A 21,580-nucleotide genomic window follows, 5' to 3' on the forward strand; every position below is an offset into this window, starting at 1 on the left:
AATATCTGTGGTTTGATCCAGTTCAAAAGTTCATGGTTCCACCTGGTGGGGACGTGCGTAAGGCCCACCCCCTTAATGGCCTCCTGGATCCATTTTAAAAACCCTTGACATAAATGACTCCATTTAATTTCACATTTCACAACATCATATATAATCTCAGAGTTGGGAATGCCAGAGTGATAAGCAAAGAGTTATAAGTTCATAAGCTTTAAAGCTTAAAGACGTAAATTCAACTATATAAAATGAAATTTGGACAGCAAATCCAAGCTAAATGAAATCAAAAGACAATGACAAACCAGGAGAATATATTCATGGTCATGTTATAGACTAATGATTGCATTTCCTAATATAAAAAGAACTTGTCCAGGGGCTTCCCTGGTGGCGCAGTGGTTGAGAATCTGCCTGCCAACGCAGGGGACACGGGTTCGAGCCCTGGTCTGGGAAGATCCCACATGCCGCGGAGCAACTAGGCCCGTGAGCCACAACTACTGAGCCTGCGCGTTTGGAGCCTGTGCTCCACAACAAGAGAGGCCGCGATAGTGAGAGGCTTGGGCATCATGATGAAGAGTGGCCCCCGCTCGCCGCAACTAGAGAAAGCCCTGGCACAGAAACGAAGACCCAACACAGCCATAAATAAATAAATAAATAAATTAATTAATTAATTAATTTAAAAAAAAAGAACTTGTCCAAACCCTTAAGAAAAGAAATATAGGCTAATAATGATGGAAACAGATATGAATAGTCAGTTCATTGAATGGCAGAACAGATTAGAATAGAAAACATTAATCATCATGAAACCTATTTAAAAATGCTCATCTTCATGCCTAAAAAGAGAAATTCTAGTTAAAACTATGATGGGGTACATTTTTCATTGTTAAGAATGGAAAGAACAAAATCAGTGCTAATGCAACCTGCTGTTGAGGTTGGAGTGAAGCAGGGACTCATCACATTGCAGGAGACGGTGATGCAAATTGGCACAATTTCCTGGAGAGCCATTTGGCCATATCTATCAACACTAGTAATGCATGTGCCCTCTGAGGAATTCAAATTCATACAGACATTTTAGCAGACAGGCATACCTTGGAGATAGCTCAGGTTCAGTTCCAGACCACAACAATAAAGCAAAATAAAGTGAGTCACACAAATTTTTTTGGGGGGGTTTCCCAGTGCATATATAAAAGTTACGTTTACACTATATAATCTGGTAAGTGTGCAACAGCATTATGTCTAAAATAAAGAAAAAAAGAAAAACAACCCAATATACATACCTTAATTCAAAAATACTTTACTGCTAAAACATGCTAACAACCATCACTTGAGCCTTCAGAGAGCTGTAATCTTTTTGCAATAGTAACATCAAAGGTCACTATCACAGATCACCGTTAAAAAATAAAATGAAAAAGTTTGAAATACTGCGAGAAATACCAAAATGTGACACAGAGACATGAAGTGAGCAAATGTTGTTGGAAAAATGGTGTTGATAAACTTGCTCAACGCAGGGCTGCCACAAACCTTAAATATGTTTAAAAAAAAAAAAGGTGCAGTTATCAGTGAAGCACAATAAAGAGAAGCACAATAAAACGAGGTATGCCTGTATATAAAGAGAGAATACATCCTTAAGTGCTCTCCAAAAACCACATTACCATAACAAAGGACACTTTTATGGCTCTCATCACTAAGGAAATTTGGAAGTTTTTAGGAGTTCTCTGTCAAGCTCAACACCTCTGGGCTCCCAACATGTGTCTCCTCTCTGGGCAGAGTTGTGCGAGGGACGAAGGGGCAGGATACCTGGATTCTGAGAGTGGGGCTTTAAATCAGTGTAAAAAAGCACAGAGAAAGGGTATTTTTCAAAATATGCAATGCTGTTTTGTCCTAGAACTATATATACACAAGTATTTAATTGGTCCCTTTCCAACGCGGGACAACTCCAAGACTTTTTAGGAAGGTTGCCTAATGTTCAACGCGGGACAACTCCAAGACTTTTTAGGAAAGTTGCCTAATGTTTTCCCCGCCTGTACGGAATGGAAGTTCTTTGAAAATGGCGGCCTCCCTATCATAATCTCTATGGGCGCGGCCATGTCGTCCTCCTGACACAGTCCCTGAAAGAAAATGAACCGCGGAGTAGAGAGACGACGTGACACGCCATGATAACTATTGGCAGGCAGTGGCTTCGAAGGTTCTAGTGAGCATGAGCACAGTTCAAACCCCGCCTTCCAAGTCCTGACCGTTATTCCAAATCGCAAAAGGCCCAGAGCGGCCATCTCGCTTATGTTGTCAACTGTTCTAAGCCGTGAACTGCCTGCGGGATGCTGAAGTGACGTGGAGTATTAGCGATGCGGAATCTGTGGGGTCAATGAGGGGAGATCGGCTTGGCGTGAGTGATGTGGGCGTTTGGGGGCCGAGTGATGGGGGCCCGTGGAATAAGTGATGCCGGGTGTGAGGAGTGGTGGGGATCCATGGGGTGAGTGATGGGGTTCTTAGTGGTGGAGGCTATGGGGTAAGTGGGGTTTTCTAATTTAAGTTGAATGCTTGGCTCGCTGATTTTCACTCTTTCTTTGCCTAATTTCTGTATGTATGTAAGTATTTTTGTTAACTTGAATTCCAAGTGTACTTTAATGCAGATTTTATATTGTTGGCCTGGGAATCTTGCTCATATGAGGACAGTGAACGTGCGTCTCAAGAGGGCCTTGGAATGGTACCGGGAGCCATTTGGGGAAGTGATACACAGCTTGGGGGGGCTGTAGGAGGCAGTGGTTGATTGGGAGCAGGGGCTTCAGGGATTGGAGGGCTTTGAGGCTCACACTGTAACACACGCAAGGGGGACAGTGATTGAGGGAGGATCTGTGAAATCAGTAAAGTGGGGGTGCTAAGGGTAGCATATGGGAACCAGTGGATGGGAGACCTAGGGGGCCAGGGATGGAGGTTTGCGAGGGTGACTGCATTGCTTTTTGGGCAGTGGGTGTTGGGGTCCTTTGTGAATGGTTGAGTAGGTCCGTGTTGGTCTCCTCGGGTCCCTGTGGACATGGTAAGGGTCAGTGATTGGCTGTTGAGCAGATCAATGATAGTTTCCTACTGGGGTGCACTATTTGGAACCCTATGTTGGCGGTTATTTGGGGGGTCCTGTGGAAATCACACTCCCTTTGGAAACATTTATTGGCAGTCAGGGCAGTAATGATTTCAGAAGCCTGGCCGTGGATGACTGGGAGGCATTTCATGACCTTTTTTGGTCTACTCATTGGGGGTTTCTAGAGGTCAGTGTGGTCAACGAGTATGTATATTTTGGTTGGGGCAGGGAGGGAGAAATGGAGAGGCAAGAAATGGTAAGTGATTGGGAGTCCTGGTGCATGTCTGCAGGTTTTCCAGGTGAAGGTGGAGTTCCATACATTGAATTTGAGTTTTGTTTACGTCAGAAAATGCTGAGCTGTCTATATTATGGATGGGCACTGAAAAGGCCAGAATGTTGGATTAGGCACTTCAGACATGGACAGCTTGAAGCCTCAGCTCTCTGAAGGCAACAGGAAATGTAAATGGAATTTCTGGAAATTGACCACGTAGAGGACCACATGGGATAGTGGTAATTGTGTGCAGTTTAAAGTGAGGCGGACCTGGGACTCATTCCCTGTTCTTCCCTTTGCAGACTGAGTGACCTTAAGGCAAATTATGTAACAGCACTGTTTCCTCATCCACAAAATGGGTATAATAATGATCATAATATTTAGCTGACAGGGTTGCATGAAAATTAAACAAGGTACCTGATACCTGACTCTGCAACTTGCTGATTTTTTTTCAGTGTTTCCCTTATGCCAGGCAGGTGTTGAGGGCTTGACAAGCCTCATCTCGTGTAAGCTCCCCGATGCCTATGATAAATACCTTCCTTCTCATTTTGGAAACTGCAACTAAAGTACTATCTTCGTCTTCTCACAGTTAAAAGGTGTCAGAGCTGCAATGAAAGCTTCATTAAGTTTAGCCCAAACCTCTTCATCTTTGCTCATTTTTTTACCCCAATAGCTAGACTTTTCTGAGTTTTGTCTCCCCTCATCTCGAACACAGTGACTTTCACCTAATGGCCTTCAGAAATTCACGTGGAGTGAATATTGGATGAGAACTATGTGGTCGTTGCCCTTCCAGGATTTCTGGTGTCCCTGCAGAGCCCCTGGGTCAGGCCACATCACTGAGGCTGTAGGATCTCCCTTCACAGCCCCAGCCTGACTCTTCCCAGCAGCTTTGATTGGAGCCTTCTGATGCCCACCCAGCTCCAGGCTCCTGGAAAGAGTGGAGCTGTCAGCAAGAGAGACCAAGAATTGAAGCCCACAAAGGACATGCTTGCTGATGTGAATTTACCGCAGAGGCCCCAGGTCCTGGGTCCAGAAGAGCGGGTTGGATCACGTGAGGTAAGCAGGAGCCCCACGGGGACAGTTCTCCAGAACTTGAGGGCAGACACAGGAAGCAGCATACTGGACTCCCTGTGTCTGAGACTACCTGGATTCTCCTGTGTACAGCAGAGCACAGGTGGCCGATGTTTCCTCATCCATGGGCATTGTGTGTTACAGAGGAAACTGAACTGGCTGATGAAGGAGGATGTGTAGTAGAAGAGGGTTAGCCCTGGGGCAAAGGAAGAAGAAAAAGTACATCCAGCCACAGGCGGGGAAATGCTGATTCCTTCCTTCTCAGCACAGGTGAAGATCCTGCATCTTCCATCCACCGCTGGGTCTTTGCATAGTCTCAGCTGGTCCCCACCTGACTCCTCACCCGAGACTGGCTGGTTTCCCCTTTGTCCTCCTAGTTTATAGTCACTGGATACTAGAGCAAGAACTGGCTTTTAAGGACCATGTTGTTTTTCCTACTTTATTAGATGAATAAAAGTGCCGGAGAATAATGTTTCCAAATTGCCCACAGATATTAATATTTGATATTTTGGAATGAGAAAGCAGGGTTCTTCGGTATACTCAAGATTTCCTGAAATTCCAAGTTATTCTGTGTATTTCATGACACTTTATTTGCATGTTTTTAAAATGGTTAATGACCCACTCCGAAGACCTCATTTTAACTTTGTTACCTCTTTAAATACCTTGTTTCTCCAAATACAGGCACATTCTGAGGTCCTGGGGGTTAGGACTTAAGCATGTGAATTTCGGGTGGGGACACACAATTCAGCCCATAGCAGTGACACTGTTGTAGAAAAATGTCTCTCATTTCGTACTAAAGTTGGCTGAATTGTTAAGAGCATTTTCAAAAGCATGTTCAGTTACGTGTTAAGATACATGATACTTATTAGCCTTGTTCCTTTTTTAACATTGAAAATATTTAGTTTGCTTGCCTTGATTCTGCTTTTGCTCACTGAGATTTTCGAGCAGTTTCTCCGTTCACGTTAGAATGTTCTCCAGCAACATTCACATCATCTTGGCTTTGCAGCCTTCCCTCTACTCTGGCCAATACTGTGTTGCTAGTTTTTTTTTTTTTTTGGTTCTTTTTTTGTTTCTGTTTTTTTTTTTTTTAAATAACTGTGCTCATTTAATCAAAAGAGGTATGTCATTGTTGCTTTAATTTGTATTTTTTTTACAAGCAGGATGATTTTTTTCCCCGAAGTTTTATTGGTCAATGATTTTTCTTCTGTGATTTACTTTTCTTGTCCTTTGACAATTTATATTTTAGTTTGTCTTAGCCTCTGGACTTTCAAAGATGTATTATATATTAATAACCCATTTTTCTTTGCATATCTGTGTAAATTTCTTTTGCCACTGTTTCCCTTGGAAGTAGTTTTTGGTTTTATTTGCACATGGTTTGTTTTGCTGGGCTTGTAAATAAAACATCTGTCACCATTGTCTCTTCTTCTGAAATCCACCTCCTTAGAGGCAGTCAATTTTTACCTTTTTAACTAAATGTTTTGGTACTTACTTCCTAATCCTTTAATGACACCGTAATATAGCTCTGTTTCAGATTCCCAGGTTTCTGTTCGGCCCTCTGTCATATACTCGCGCCTGCAGCATTCATATGCATGCTTTTCATGCTTACCTTTCCAAGAGGTGGGTTAAACTGTGATTAGCTCAGTATTCCCTGAAATCAATTTACATCTCCTGTGTGTCTCTCTCTACATAGAACACCACTTCTGACACTTACGGTCACCAAATGTGCAGGGATTTTTCCCACCCCAAGCAATCCTCTGTGACACCAGCTGGGTGTCCTACAATTCAGTTCAATTCTGACACTGTCTACCTGGAGACAGTGTCAGATCCCCTATGTTAAGGGCTCAGTTCTTCAAGACTCCCCCCACACCCTTTCAAATGCCAAAGGCACGTCCACCTGTGCTTCTGACCTATCGGCTATAAGTCAGAGGTTCTCACAACTCCCTCCTTGGGTTCAATTAATTTACTAGGGCGGCTCACACAACTCAGGAAACCAGTTTACTCGCTAGATTACCAGTTAATTACAAAGGATAATTAAAGGACACAAATCAACAGCCAGATAAAGAGATATATAGGAGGCGGTCCGGAACAAAGGAGCCAATTTGTCACGCGGCCCAGCAGTGAGGCCACGTAAGAATCATGGGATTAGAGATGTGTGCAGTGCAGCCAATATTCAATTAATAAGTCACTCAGTTTATTGCACACGATTAGCACACAACACAGGTTAGTCAAAATAGGGAGAAAAGGGGTGGGGAGTAAGGAGTCAATTGGCCCAGTACTCTCATTATAAGGAGTCTGTCAGTAGGATGTAATGGTTACACCCCAGGGGATCTTGTCTCGCTCAGTTGCTCCTTCTGTTCCAGTAAAGTCGTTCCTTATCTACCCTTTGTTTATCACTCTGAGATGCTCCCAGCCCTATACCAGACATTTCACAACAACTAATGCGGAAGTTCACACTGGCCACTGTGACTCCATTTTGCACTACTTAACATAGCTTAAATCCTATGAATTTCAAACAGAGGAGTAGGAATCATAACATAAAAGAAGTCACATCACTGGAAAGCCATATGTATTGTGGCGAAAGAAATCATTAAAAACACACCCTTGGGGCTTCCCTGGTGGTGCAGTGGTTGAGAGTCCGCCTGCCGATGCAGGGGACACGGGTTCATGCCCCGGTCCGGGAAGATCCCACATGCCGCGGAGCGGCTGGGCCCGTGAGCCATGGCCGCTGAGCCCGTGCGTCCGGAGCCTGTGCTCCGCAACGGGAGAGGCCACAACGGTGAGAGGCCCGCATACCGCAAAAAAACCCAGAAAAACCCCACACCCTTATATGTAAGTGCCTGTTCACCAATGATGACTAATTCTCATTGAGCTGGGGTGTGTTGTTACAGGGGTCCGTGTCATTTGAGGACGTGACCATAGACTTCAGCAGGGAGGAGTGGCAGCAACTGGACCCTGCCCAGAGACGACTGTACCAGGATGTGATGGTGGAGATCTACAGCCACCTCTTCTCCGTGGGTGAGCACATCTGACCCGGGACTCTTGGACGGGCCTCCTTGAGGAGATGTCCTTCCTTCTTGTGGCATGCAGTGGGACATCTGAAGAATGTAATCAGTTTGCCCTTGGCTTGTCCCAGACTGTTCTTTCCTTTTGGGCATCTTTGAGGGTTACTTTGTTCCTAGTGAAAGGTGTTGACTTTTCTGATGTGCCAATAAAGCTTCATTGAATGGCCTCTGAAGCCCAAGACCACATCCGAATGCAATATCCTTGGTACCACATTCCCAACCCAGAGATCATTTTCAGGACGGAAAGAGGAAAGGAACGATGGACGGGGGAGGCTGACGTCAGAGGTACCATGGTGAGTGACTGTCAAGTCGTGAGGAACCTGCCACACCTACCCATTCCCCCCGTGGTGGACACAGGTTACCTCCTACTCCCAGTTCCTAAGGCTAATGCCGCCAAACATTATTCCGTAGATGTCCCGTAGGGGCCAACATAAGAATTTCTGAGGTGAATAATCAGGAGTGGGATTGCCTGATCACTGGATAGGCCTACACTGAATTTAGCTAAGTAAACCATGTGGCTCTTCAGGTGGGCTTCACCGTCCACACTGTCATGTGGGAATGCACAAGGATTTGCATTCGTACATCTTGCTTGCCAGCATTTAATATTTACCAACTTTCTCGTTTATGGCCTATGTTATGATAGAGCTGTTTCATGTTTTAATTTCATTTTTCTAATAACAGAGCGTCTCATCATTACGTTACCTGACTGGATATTCCATCTGTGTGTTGCTTTTGTCATCTTGTTTTATCCCTTTGTGGAGTTTCCTGAAAGCCTTTTTTTCCCCTTTTTATTTGCCCCCTGAATTCATCAATTTTTTTCCTGTGCTGCATCTTTCTTCTTTACCCCTAATTGCGATGCCTCCAGCTTGGGCCTCTGTACTTCCCTCTGGTCATCCCTTCACAGAGGAATTACTTTAAATTCCTTAAATTTAAAGGAATTACTTTAAATTCCTTAAATCCCTTTAAAGTGCCCTTCTATTCTCAACACTTAGGCCTAAAAATTTTTTTTCTGATGATCCCTTTATCAACCCCTCCAGGCCCCATGCCTAAACTGTGTTCTCTTATTTAGCTACATGGTGGACAGTTCCCATGGGATGACTCACTTCCTTATTTTGGGGAGCTCAGAAATTGGAATCATTACACAAATCAGAAATTCTTCTCACCTTATACATTTTGTCAGATTCTTCTGTTTCTTGGCTCTTCCATCTCAGTCTTCTAACTCATTTTCTTATTTTAGAAATTCTACCACTTTTTTTTTTTTTTTTTGGCCACGCCACTTGGCTTGCAGGATCTTAGTTGCCTGACCAGGGATTGAACCCACGCCCTCGGCAGTGAAAGTGCAGAGTCCTAACCACTGGACCGCCAGGGAATTTCCCCCATTTTTTCCTTTTTTTTTTAAGGTATTTAAAAAATTTTATTTATTTTTGGCTGCGGTGGGTCTTTGTTGCTGTGTGCAGGCTTTCTCTAGTTGCGGTGAGCAGGGGCTACTCTTCGTTGTGGTGTGCGGGCTTCTTATTGCAGTGGCTTCTCCTGTTGCAGAGCATGGGCTCTAGGCGCCCGAGCTTCAGGAGTTGTGGCTTGTGGGCTCTGGAGTGCAGGCTCAGTAGTTGTGGTGCACAGGCTTAGTTGTTCCGCAGCATGTGGGATCTTCCTGAACCAGGGCTCGAACCCATGTCCCCTGCATTGGCAGGCGGATTCTTAACCACTGTGCCACCAGGGAAGCCCCATTTTTTCTTTCTGAAAGTACAGTTTAATTGACCCTTTTCGTTAATTCCACGGGTATCACCATAAACCAGCTCCCTATTTTCTCATGCTTGGGTTATTTTGTTCCTAATGGGATTTGTGGATTCCCGGTCATCATGAGTTCGGTCAAGATGCCATTGACCGATTTTATTACCCCAAAGATTGGTATTTTGTTTCTTTTTTCTCAGATTTTAATAAAAAGAAATATATATACATACACACACACATACACACTAAAAGTGATTATAAAGAGCATTCTCATTTTTTAAAAATAGTGATAGATGACTGAGGTTTGGGGACAGGACAAGAGTCTGGGATACAGTTAATCCAAGTGATGGAAGGAGAAAAGAAACAAGATGTGATGGTCTTATCATACTCAGTATTTATATCTCTGGTAGGATAAAGTAATAGTAAAATTTAGCCACTTTTTTTTTTTTTTTAAAGAATCTGTTGTTATGTTCTTACTAGCGAATAGGATGATCAGTGACTCCCATTCTTAGGAAAAAATGGCATATTAAGTAGCATAAAGCTGAAAGTTATAACAAAGAGACCAAGGACCAGTATAATCATTTCCAGAATAACTTCCCTCCTATAAAACACTTCTAAAAGGCAGGTCAGCAGGAAGCCTTACGTTCTGTATTCAATCGGGTGTTGAAGTTTCTCTCTTGTCATTGCAGTACCATCTTTTATGATGTCGCTCTGTGGGACTGAATGCACTGCACCCAAAGCCAGGTTCTACTAGGCAGAAAAGGGGTGGAGGGTATTGAGAAGCTGTGATTTATTACTCTGGCCAGAAGTGGTGCATAATGTTGTATGCACATTCCATCAGCAAAAACAGTGTACCTCACATCTCACTGCAAAGGAAACTGTAAGCTGTTACGTGGCTTGGCTGCCCTGTACCTGGCCACAGTTAACCTCTGTGGAAGAAGGGTGAAACAGATTCTAGGGGACAGCTTGCTTGTCCAGTCTTGCACTGTACCCTTCTTAGGATATGCATATTCCTAAGTTCAAGAAAACAAACTTCAGTTTCATGGAGAGCTGCAAGTTTGGGTATAGGTATTCTTTCAGTGCTTGGCTATGTCAGGATTGATACTTTAATAGTATTTCAGAGGAATATCTAGGGCTGATGGATTTTGTATTGTTTCTCACGAGTGGGAGGAAGCTGGGAGATGAGTTACAATTTAGATCTGAAAGCTAATGAAGACCTATACAGATGGTCCCTGACTTATGATGGTTTGACTTATGAATTTCTCAACAATGTTACAAAAGCCATACACGTTCAGTAGAAACCATACTTTGAATTGTGAATTTTGATCTTTTCCCAGGATAGTGATATGCAGTACCTTACTCTTGTGATGCTGGGCAGCAGCTCCCAGTCAGCCATGTGATCACGAGGGGAAACAACCAGTATACTTACAAGCTTTCTGTACCCAGATAACCACTCTGTTTTTCACTTTCAGTATAGTATTCAAGAAATTGCATGAGATATTCGATGCTTTATCATAAAACAGGCCTTGTGTTAGATGGTTTTGCCCAACTGTAGGCTAACGTTAAGTGTTCTGACCACATTTAAAGTAGGTTGGGCTAAGCTACGACGCTCAGTAGGTTAGGTGTATTCAATGCGTTTTCAACGTGTGATATTTTCAACTTCTGATGGGTTTATCAGGACACAACCCCACTGTAAGTCGAAGAGGCTCTGTACTCTGAGCCCCCTCCTTCAACCTTTGGCTATCCACAGATGCTGCCCTATGGCACACTTGCCTCTTTTATCCTGTAGTCATCCCACTAGGTCTGGGTATCAAGACCGGCTACATGAGTGGAGCCAGTTTGCCCTTGTTCAAATCTAACTTTCCCCAAGGCTGAGCAAAGTGATTTGGGCTAATTATTTAACCACTGTGTGTTTCCTTTTCTTCATGTGGAAAACCGGGATAATAAGTAGTTAGCTCCTGGGGTTGTTGTGAGGATTGAATGAGCTTATGTATACCTCACATAGAACATTGCCTGGTGAATGCTAAGTGCTATACAGGTTAAGTGCTTGACATATAATAAGGGCTGTGCAACTGTTTTCTCTCATGATCACCATCAGCACCACCACTGGTATATGACTCAGCAATTTCCCTGTGCGCAATCTCAATCAGCTCCATGTGACTTTTCATCTATCCTTTGCTAACTGTTCACTGTATCTATTCCATCTTTTTCTCCTTCTAGAAGGGGAGTTTGGGCTTGAAACCCCACAATGGGAAATTTCTGAAACAGCTTCATTTCACAATGAGACGTTGGATGAAGTCACAAGAGATGGCTCATGGTGTTCCATTTTAGAAAAGCTGTGGGAAGAAGCTGACCAAACAAAGAGAGATCAGAAAAATCAAAGTAAATCTTCACATCAGGGGGCTTTCCTCAACAAGAAAAAATTGAACACAGAGAGGGACTGTGACTATAAGGACCCTGGAAAAATCATCCATGCGAGGCCCCACCTTGTTTCTTCACAAAAGAGACCTCATAAACATTGCTCTTTTGCAAAAAGGTTGAAACCTAATCTAGAAGTAAATCATCAAAATCAAAGCAACATCACAGAACACCTTGATGAGATGGTTGAATCTGGTCAGCTATTCACCCACAGCTCTTCCAGTGCCAGCTGCAAAAATACTCATACAGGAGAGAACTTCTGTGAAGGTAATTCATGCACAAAAGTCTTCGGCCATAGACAGTCATTCACACAACATCAAGTTCACACTCAGGAAAAACCAGATAAGTGCACTGAATGTGGGAGGGACTTTACCCAGAAGTCACACCTCCTTGAGCCACAGAGATTCCACAGTGTAGAAAACCTCCAGGAATGTGGTAAATGCGGGAGAGCCTTCACCCCACAACCAAAACTTGGTGTATATGTGACAGATCATACAGGTAACATACCGTATATATGTGAGGAATGTGGAAAAGTCTTTGTTCAGAGGCCAGAACTGGTTACACACCAGAAAGCTCACACTAGAAAGAAGCCCCATAAATGCCATGAATGTGGAAAAGCCTTTTTCCAGATGTTATCTCTCTTCAGGCATCAGAGAACTCATACTAGAGAAAAACTCTACGAATGCAGTGAATGTGGGAAGGGCTTCTCCCAGAATTCAACCCTCAGTATACATCAGAAAATTCATACTGGCGAGCGACAGTACGTATGCAGCGAATGTGGGAAGGCCTTCACCCAGAAGTCAACACTCAGCTTGCACCAGAGGATCCATTCAGGGGAGAAGTCTTATGTGTGTATTGAATGTGGCCAGGCCTTTATCCAGAAGGCACACCTGACTGTACATCAGAGAAGTCACACGGGGGAGAAACCTTATCAGTGCCACAACTGTGGGAAATCCTTCATTTCCAAGTCACAACTTGATATACATCATCGAATCCATACTGGGGAGAAACCTTATGAATGTAGTGACTGTGGGAAAACCTTCACCCAAAAGTCGCACCTCAACATACACCAGAAAATTCACACTGGAGAAAGACACCACGTGTGCAGTGAATGTGGGAAGGCCTTCAACCAGAAGTCAATACTCAGCATGCATCAGCGAATTCACACTGGAGAGAAGCCTTACAAATGCAGTGACTGTGGGAAAGCCTTTACTTCCAAGTCACAATTCAGAGAGCATCAGCGGATCCACACTGGAGAGAAACCCTACGTATGCACTGCATGTGGGAAGGCTTTCAATGGTAGGTCAAATTTCCATAAACATCAGATGACTCACAGTAGAGAGAGAACTTTTGCCTGTTACAAGTGTGGACACACCTTCACTCAGAAATCAGAGCTGATTACACATCAGAGAACTCATATCGGAGAGAAACCTTACGAATGCTGTGACTGTGGGAAATCCTTCAGTAGGAAACCACAACTCAAAGTGCATCAACGAATCCACACTGGAGAGAGACCTTACGTGTGTTCCAAGTGTGGGAAGAGCTTCAACAACAGATCAAATTTTAATAAACACCGAACAACTCATACCAGAGACAAATCTTACAAAAGCAGTTATTCTGTGCAAGGCTTTACTCAGAAGTCAGTTCCTAATATGCATATACGTAAATGACATAAACTCTGAATTTCTTGAAGAAAAAAATCTCATGAGTCAGATTTAATCATATATTATAGAATTCATGCTTCAGAAAAACTCTAGGGATGCACTGCATGTCACCAAGTTACACATTTTATGTGAAGGAAATTACTCAGGAAAGAATTTTAAGAATGAGTGGAAATGTCCATATTTGTACTAGCCTCATAAAAAGTTATAAAATTCACTTGGGGAAGAAACCCTGACTAATGCATTGAGAAGTTTCTGTAGAATACGGTATAAGACAGAATCTTTAGGTCAGCATATTTATTTATATACACACATACACATACCCTCAATTCTGTAGTGTTTGCTATAGAATTCACTGCAGAACAGGAGGTGTCAATAGATTATATATTTTTAAAAAGAACCTAATATATACAAAGGTGAATGTACATTTTTTGGTAAATGCATAAATGTGATTCTAGTCTTCACAGTGTCGTTTTTCTCTTCTTTCATGATTAGTTCAGCTCTACCCTCCTCTTTCCACCTCCACCATCTATGGTGAACCTTTTAGTCTATGGACTCTTTCGTATTTTTATACACGCTCCTAATCATTTACGCCAAGAGTCAGCAAACTGGCCAACAGCCAAATCTGGTTGGCCACCTGTGTTTTTTAAATAAAGTTTTATTGGAACACAGCCATGTTCATCTGTTTATGTATTGTCTGTGGCTGCTTTTGTGCTCCAGTGGCACAGCTGAGCAGTCATGGCAAAGGCCGTATGGCCTGCAAGCTGAAAGTATTTACTCTCCCGCCCTCACAGAAGAAGTCTGCCAACACTTGTTATCCACACACACTCATTACTATGCTCATAAGCATACACCTATATAGGTACTCTTCCCTTTGTTTTATAAATATAAAACCATATCATATACACAGGTGCACTTGCTTTCATGCTACAATACAGCTGTTCAGTGACTACATTAGTATTCTATCAGTATGTGGACATGCTGTAATTTATTCAACCATCCTCACATTTTTTATTATTCATTCTTTCCCCCACCTTTTTTGCTACAAGAAAGCAGCAGAATAGCATCTGTAAATGGACAGGCCCAGGAGTCAGGTTTCTGTACTTGCTTCTACATCAATCAGGCAAGATATTTAACTCATCTGTCCTGCTTTTCAAAAGCAAGATGACAACAGTGCTACCCCACGAGTCCTCATGAGAAATAAATGGGTGAATACGCCTTAACGTTAACTGTGTGGAGAGAACCAGACCTTGGTGAATTTGATTAGAGCCCTGTGTGACCAAATGAATGGAAATGAAAGCATGGGGGCGAGGGATGGCAGAGAGGAGAAGCAAGTAAAATAAAGCCTCCTTTAATATGAAACCAGGTGCGATGGGCGGGAAGGCTGCCCTGCAGCTCCGGCCTCAGGGATTCTGTTCCAGCCTCCAGATACCCCTCAGCCTGGCACTGCGGCTCCTGGGGCTGAGAGGCTGATGTCCACAGTGAGGCCGGTGTAGAGGGGCTGCAGCTCCTTGGAGAGCAGCCTGTATCCCAGCCATCGTGCCGCCACCTGCGACGGATCTGGGCCAGAAGGCCAGGACTAGGAGGAGGGCCAGGAGGGGCAGCCGTGTGAGCCGAGGGCTCGGGAACAGGCCCAGGACTGGCGAGCCCCGCCCCCAACCCTGACTCACCTCTGGGGGCTCTGCTTTGGGCTGCAGTCCTGCCCCTCCAGCATATGGTAGCCAAAGAGCAGATGGGGCCGTGAGAGGAGCATCCCACTGAGTTTCAGCCTTACAGGGGAGAGGGCAGGGAGGCCAGACGCCTGTCTCCTCTGATAAGAGTCCCCATGCCACACCCGGCCCCTCAGGCCAGAGTGGCTTGTGTCTCCCGCAATCCGATATAGCTCGTGTCCCCTCTCAGTCTAGGGCAGCCTGTGTCCGCCACACCATGGAGGGACCTGTTGCCCCTGTGCTAGGCTCCCTAGAGCAGGGCCCCCTACCCGGAAGTGATGTCATCCTCCTCCTGATTCCAGCCCCAGTATGTGTTGGGGAAGCCATTCATCCTGACTTAGTGAATGGGGCGCAGGGCAAACACCCCTCCAAGGTAGCCCCGGTGGGGCAGCCTGCAGAGGCAGCGCGAGTTGGAAGCACAGGGAATTTCAGGGAATGGTCCCTGGCCCTTTCCTGGCCAGGATCACAAGGTTGACTTCTGGGTTAGCCCTTCTCCACTCACCCCCATGGGAACCTCTCCCCTGACCCCTAGGATGTCTCCATGCCTGATTCTGGGGCAGTCCTTCCCCTGACCCTTGAGATGGCCCCTCATGTGACCCTGGGAGATCCCCTCCCTGAATCGTCTGACAGGCCATTCTTGTGACCCCATTAAGGGCCCCTCCTTTTATAAGTTCTCCTTCTCTGACCTCTGGTACAACCCCTCTGCCTACTGCTTTATTAAGTGCATCCTGATTCCCCCACTGATAGCCAATCCCACTCCCATTTGACACCCACACCCAGGAGGAAGGTTCTTCACCGGCTACAAGGCCTCTCCCCAGGCCGCATCATCCTCTGCACCATCAGCACCAGGGATCAGGGCCTGGACTACACAGATAGGCAGGGCAAGGCCCAAGGCATCGGGGGCCTGGCCCAGAGTCTCCCACAGGAGGTCCCCTCCCTCCACCTACTTGTACTTGAACCTGTCAATGGCCACAGACACGTGGGCAGGGAAGATGTCACAGATGTAGAGGTCGCGGTCATCCTTGGGGAGCAGGTTCACATCATGGAAGAAGACACAGTCCCAGTCCCCCTCCTGCATGGCCTCTCAGAACCCCATGTTGTGAAGCTTGCCCCAGTTGAAGGCGGTGTTGTTCACCTGGGGTGGACGGAGATGCTCGGCGCTGCCCTCACTGCAGGCAGTGGTGTCCCCGCCACCTGCCAGGCCTGTCCTCTCTCACCTTGTCGAGTGCCATTCTCCTGCCTGGAACCCCTTCTTATTCCCACTGTGGAGGTGGAAAACCCAGACTTGTCCAGGAAGGTGCAATTCAAAGGTGACCTCCCCTGAGAAACTTTTCTTGGATCCCCACTCCCATCCTGGTCAGAGTCAGTATCTTTAGCCTCTCAACTCTCCCTCCTCGGCCATCTTCAAGGTTCTCACGGATCATCACCTTCCAGAGGCCATCGGAGGAAGGCAGAGGTCAGGAGTGATTGGGGACCACCTGTGTCTCTGTTTCTACTCCTACTAGATAAAGACTAGGTCTGATGCCCAGGATAGGGTTTGCCTCTCCTCCTCCTCTTCTTTCTTAATCATCATCATCTTGTTCATCACCATCCTAACCGTAACCATCATCACTTATGACTACCATGATGTTCATCATCAGCATCAGCACCATCATCACTATCACTATCTTCATCATCTTCAATATCACCAACATAGTCACCTAACCTCCATCATCACTATTACCAACATCATCATGACCATCACCACTTTGACCATCACCGCCATCATCACTATCATCGCCACCATCATCACTGTCATCAGCAGCAGCAGCATCTTAACGATCACCATCATTACCACAATCACCACCATCAACACCACCACCACCATCATAATCACCACCATCATTATCGCTATCACTTATTGAGCACCTACTATGTGCCAGGCATTGGCTTCACTGCTTCATTCTCATTAACTCAATGAATCTTTGTCTCATGAATGAGAAAACAGTGGCACAGAGCCTAAGTGCCCCAAGTTTATACATAGTTATACTAAGTAACAGTGTGCTCAATGAATGGATGGATAAATGGATCGATGGATGGATAGATGGATGATCGGTCCCAACCTCAGATCGCACATGTAAAAATGGACAAGGCCAAGATTCAAACAGGCACCTAACAGACCCCAAACCCAGTGCTTTAATTTACCCCTTAGGTTAACTGCCCAATCTGAACAGCCCTGGTCTCAGAGAGACCCAGATTCACTGGGATTGAGCCCTTCCCTTAGACAGCTATTCAAGCTGATCCCAGACCCAGCCAGTCTAGACCAAACCTATAGCCTTTGGTTCTGGTTTCCCCCAGTGCAAGTTCTTCTTGACTCATCAGTCCTGCCCCCTGGATACTCTCTGGTCCAGACGCTCTCAGCTCAGAGACTGACAGCTCCAGCCCTGACTCTCCAAGGCCAGGCTCAGACCCTTCTGCCCTCTTGCCCCGGCCCCTCCCCATTCCTGCTGCACCTGGTTCACCACATAGATGGCATAGTGCAGTGGCTGGTGCTGCAGGGAGGGGTGCAGGTAGAGGAGCAGGTGTTGCGGGTGCTGGGCTTGCCCGCAGTAGGGCACCACTACCGCCATGTGGTGCTGTGTCCAGCAGTCAGGTGGCCAGTATTGGCCTCCCAGCTCCACCAGGGCGTTCTTTTCCACCACCGCTCCATGGTCAGGCTCTCTGGGATCATCACCTTCAAGGGCCCACCTGAGAGAAGCAGAGGCCAGGGATGGTCAGGGACCCACCCCAGAAACCCCACCACCCAGTTGTAGTGGGTTAAATCACGCCCCCCACAAATTCACGTCCACCCAGAACTCCAGTATGTGACCTTATTTGGAAATAAGGGCTCTGCGGATATAATTGGTTAAAGTGTGGTCATACTGGTCGATGGTGGGCCCTAAATCCAATGACTGGGGTTCTTATAAGAAGGCCATGCAAAGAACCAGATGGAAAGTAAGTGGCCACAGAGGCAGGAATTAAAGTGATGCTCCTCCAAGCCCAGGACTGCCGGCAACCATCAGAAGCTAGGACAGAGGCACAGGATGGTGTTTCTCAGAGCTTCCAGAAGGAACCAACCCTTGACAACACCTTGATTTCAGACTTTTGGCCTCCAGAACTGTGAGGGAATAAATTTCTGCTGTTTTAAGCCACCCAGTTTGTGGTACTTTGTTATGCCAGCCCTAGCAGACTAACATGCCAGTCCGAAGGGCTCTGAGCTGGGCCCAGTTGGCTCACAAACGTCCTGCCCTCCGGGGTTTCCCTTCACCTCTCTGTACCTCCCTCTGTGTTCCTCCCCTCATCTCTCCCCTGGCTCCCATGCTTCTCCTGCTCCTCCCCCAGCAAGCTCATCACCTCCTGTTGCTTTTCTTCCTGTTGGCCCTGATGGTCCTCAATCTGTCTCCTGAGCTCCAACCCCAACCTGCCTCCCAAATGTCTCCTCCTGGGTGGTTCTCAGGCCACCCACTCTCCCTACATCTCAGACCAGCCTCCTTCTCAGTTCCCGCTCTCACTGAGGGCTCCACCGACCACTCACTCGCCCCCAGCTGTGCCTCTTCTTTCAGCAGTGGACCATATTTTTTTCCCAAGATGGCCACAACAGTATCGCTTATCCAACAGGCCCTTCTTTTTATTTATGGCGGGTTGGGGGGGGGCACCGCACGGCATGTGGGGTCTTAGTTCCCTGACCAGGGACCAAACCCGCACCCCTTGCAGTGGAAGCAAGGAGTCTCAGCCACTGGACCGCCAGGGAAGTCCCCAACATGCCCTTCGTACAATGTGGCTCTGACACTCTTCCTGCTTATTGAGAAGTGAGTCTCTGTCCCCACCCCTTAAAACTGGGTGGCCTTTTATGACTGCCCCAGTGAATGGAGGATGGCAGAAGTGACAGACATTATGTGGCTTTTGAGACTAGATCACATAAAAGTCCATTTGGCTTCTGCCTCGTTTCCATGAAGACTCACTCTGGAAGCCTTCAGCTGCCATAGAAGCTCTGAGGCCACCATGCTGTGAGGAAGCCCAACTAGACTGTGTGGAGAGACCCTAAGATCACATGAAGAGAGTGAGGTGCCCAGCCAGCTCCTGGTTGCTTCCACCCATTGCTGTTCTAGCTCTAGCCTCATCTCACCACAACTGCATGAAAATGTGGACCACAACTGCCCAGCTGAGCCCCTCCCCCAAATTCCTGACACCCCCCCAACACACACTCTGAGAGTTAATGATTGTTTAAAGACGCTAAGTTTTGGGGTGGTTTGTTTTTTTGTTTGTTTGTTTGTTTTTGTTGTTTTTTTTGCTGTACGCGGGCGTCTCACTGCCGTGGCCCCTCCCATTGCGGAGCACAGGCTCCAGACGTGCAGGCTCAGCGGCCATGGCTCACGGGCCCAGCCGCTCCGCGTCATGTGGGATCTTCCCGGACCGGGGCACGAACCCGTGTCCCCTGCATCGGCAGGCGGACTCTCAACCACTGCGCCACCAGGGAAGCCCTGGGGTGGTTCGTTTTGATGCAGCCACAGATAATATATAATCCGTTGTCCCCAGCCACCAAGCCCACTGCCTTCTGCTTCCTGGTCCTGCCCTACTCCTCAGGGATTCCTGCCAGCTCCCCGAGGCACGAGGTGCGGCTGGGGGTGTAGGAGGCCCCTGCAAGCTTACTGACGTAGGCAGAGATGATGGGGCGGCTGGGCAGACCCTCCTCACCGAGGTCCACAGGGTGGATCTGGCTGAGGTTGGAGTACACGTCCTGGTGAGGGATTTCCGCAGAGACCTGAACCAGAAAAAGCAGCCCTTCCCCTTCCTCGGGCTTGTCTTGTATGAGGAAGCTCAGGAAGGAGGCGCAGCCGTGGTGGTGGGGGTTCCAGTAGAGGAACGCCCCCGCCAGCAGCAGCTGTACCCCCAGAAATAACAACAGGAGCCCCCTCCGCTGTACCTTTCTGGGGACGGAAACAGAAGGTTTCTGTTGGAACAGATGGTTCCTCCCATCTTGCAAACCCCTCACTTTGGCCCCAGGGGGCTCGGTCCCAATCTCCTGTGCCCATCCTTCCCCGACTGGCTGTGCACACGCCACAGAGGGGAGGCCAGAGGGAGAGACTTGCTGAAGCCACTCAGGGCCACCTGCCGTGCGCACATCTCCAGCCTCATCTCTCTCACCTCTGGTCACACGGCACACTGGCTGGGCTGCTCCCCTGGGTGAGTGACCCAATCTCTCTAAGACTCGATGTCCTTGTCTATGAAAAGGGGCTTACAGCTGGATCAGACTCGCTGGGCGAGGACCCGCAATGTGCAGGAGTCAGAGGGTGACACGGACTCAGCACTCTCCCCGGAGTGGGCCAGGTTCTCTCACATCTCCAGCATCCTGTAATGGAAGGGAATGACCCCACTCCTGCTCTTTCTGGGCGCCCTCTCCCCTCTGCCACCACAAGCACCAAGTAGCCCCTCGCAGCTTCCACAGCCCCTGTATCTCCCTCTACCACCATCTAATCATCCTGGGTTGTGAGTGTCTGTATCAGCCTCCCTCATCAGACGAGGGGCTTGCTGAGAGCCGGGTTCAGGACTGCCTCAGGTCTAGGTGCCCAGCATTTCCCGGCACAGCAGGCCCCGGGAAATGGATGAATGCGTGAATGAATGAATGAATGGGTGGATGGATAAGACGCTGTTCACCCCCTGCTGAACTCCTGCTCCTCCTCCAAGAGCTCCTTGTCTAGGGACGCTTCTCCCAGTCCCTCACTCTGGTCTACACTCTGTCTGGCCTCTCCCGGCCCCTGGCATCTCTGCTCTCACAACTCAGGTTGGACAGATCCGAGTCCAGTCTCTCTCCCTCACCAGCCCGGGAGCTCTGGGAGGGCCAACCTCGGCATGACTCGCCTCTGGGTCCCAGCATCACCCAGCACATGAGCTGAGCGTTCACCTATTGATTCATCCGGGTTGACTAAGCACCCACTCTGTGCCAGGCGTTACAGCGGGAACCAATGAGGCAGCCAGAAAGAGAGTCAACAAAAATCTCCGCCCCTCCCCCGCCTCCGCCCCCATGAAACCTGCACTCTGGTAGAAGAGACAGGCAAGAAAATGGATAATTTCAGAGAGTGATAAAAGCCTATATATGAAACGGGTAGAGGAGGAAGGGGAGTAGAGTCAAGATTCAGAGAGGTGATGTCAGCCCTGGTGGCTGGCGAGGCGGCATTTAACTGAGCCCTGGAAGACGGGGTGGAGGCGGCCACGGGGAGTGTCTCTGGCAGAGGGAACAGCAAGTGTAAAGGCCTTGAGGCAGGAAGGGGGAGAATACCGGAAAGAGTGGTAGATAAGAGATCAGAAAGTCTCTTCTGTGGGCTTCCCTGGTGGCGCAGTGCTTAAGAATCTGCCTGCCAATGCAGGGGACACGGGTTCGAGCCCTGGTCCGGGAAGATCCCACATGCTGTGGAGCAACTAAGCCCGTAGGCCACAACTACTGAGCCCACAAGCCACAACTACTGAAGCCCACGTGCCTAAGGCCCATGGTCCGCAACGAGAGAAGCCACCGCAATGAGAAGCCTGTGCACCACAATGAAGAGTAGCCCCCGCCTGCCGCAACTAGAGAAAGCTCA

General features: G+C 47.3%; 1 protein-coding gene and 1 pseudogene across 4 annotated transcripts; one reads left to right on the forward strand and one right to left on the reverse strand.

Moving 5' to 3' along the window:
• The first annotated feature begins 2,142 nt into the window (after nt 1-2,142).
• On the forward strand, nt 2,143-14,059 carry ZNF175 (zinc finger protein 175). Of its 3 annotated transcripts, XM_081216775.1 has the most exons (5): nt 2,187-2,374; nt 4,129-4,391; nt 7,295-7,421; nt 7,621-7,761; nt 11,420-11,504. In XM_081216775.1, the coding sequence occupies exons 2-4, from the start codon at nt 4,242-4,244 to the stop codon at nt 7,638-7,640; spliced, it is 297 nt and encodes a 98-aa protein (XP_081072901.1). In that variant the 5' UTR covers nt 2,187-2,374; nt 4,129-4,241; the 3' UTR covers nt 7,641-7,761; nt 11,420-11,504. The 3 variants fall into 3 exon arrangements, with proteins under 3 accessions (XP_081072900.1, XP_081072899.1, XP_081072901.1); XM_081216774.1 differs by lacking the exon at nt 7,621-7,761 and having other exon boundaries at nt 2,143-2,374; nt 4,051-4,391; nt 11,420-14,059; XM_081216773.1 differs by lacking the exon at nt 7,621-7,761 and having other exon boundaries at nt 2,145-2,374; nt 11,420-14,059.
• Nucleotides 14,060-15,324: 1,265 nt separating this feature from the next.
• On the reverse strand, nt 15,325-18,989 carry LOC308605806 (beta-1,4-galactosyltransferase 3-like; annotated as a pseudogene). The gene is made up of 4 exons: nt 18,968-18,989; nt 17,480-17,714; nt 15,935-16,122; nt 15,325-15,379 (listed from the first exon to the last, which is right to left on the reverse strand). The product of its transcript is annotated as a beta-1,4-galactosyltransferase 3-like (transcript).
• Between the last annotated feature and the right edge of the window lie 2,591 nt (nt 18,990-21,580).

The sequence above is a fragment of the Mesoplodon bidens genome (assembly GCF_964165515.1).
Source record: "Mesoplodon bidens genome assembly, chromosome: 18".
Taxonomy (NCBI): domain Eukaryota; kingdom Metazoa; phylum Chordata; class Mammalia; order Artiodactyla; family Ziphiidae; genus Mesoplodon; species Mesoplodon bidens.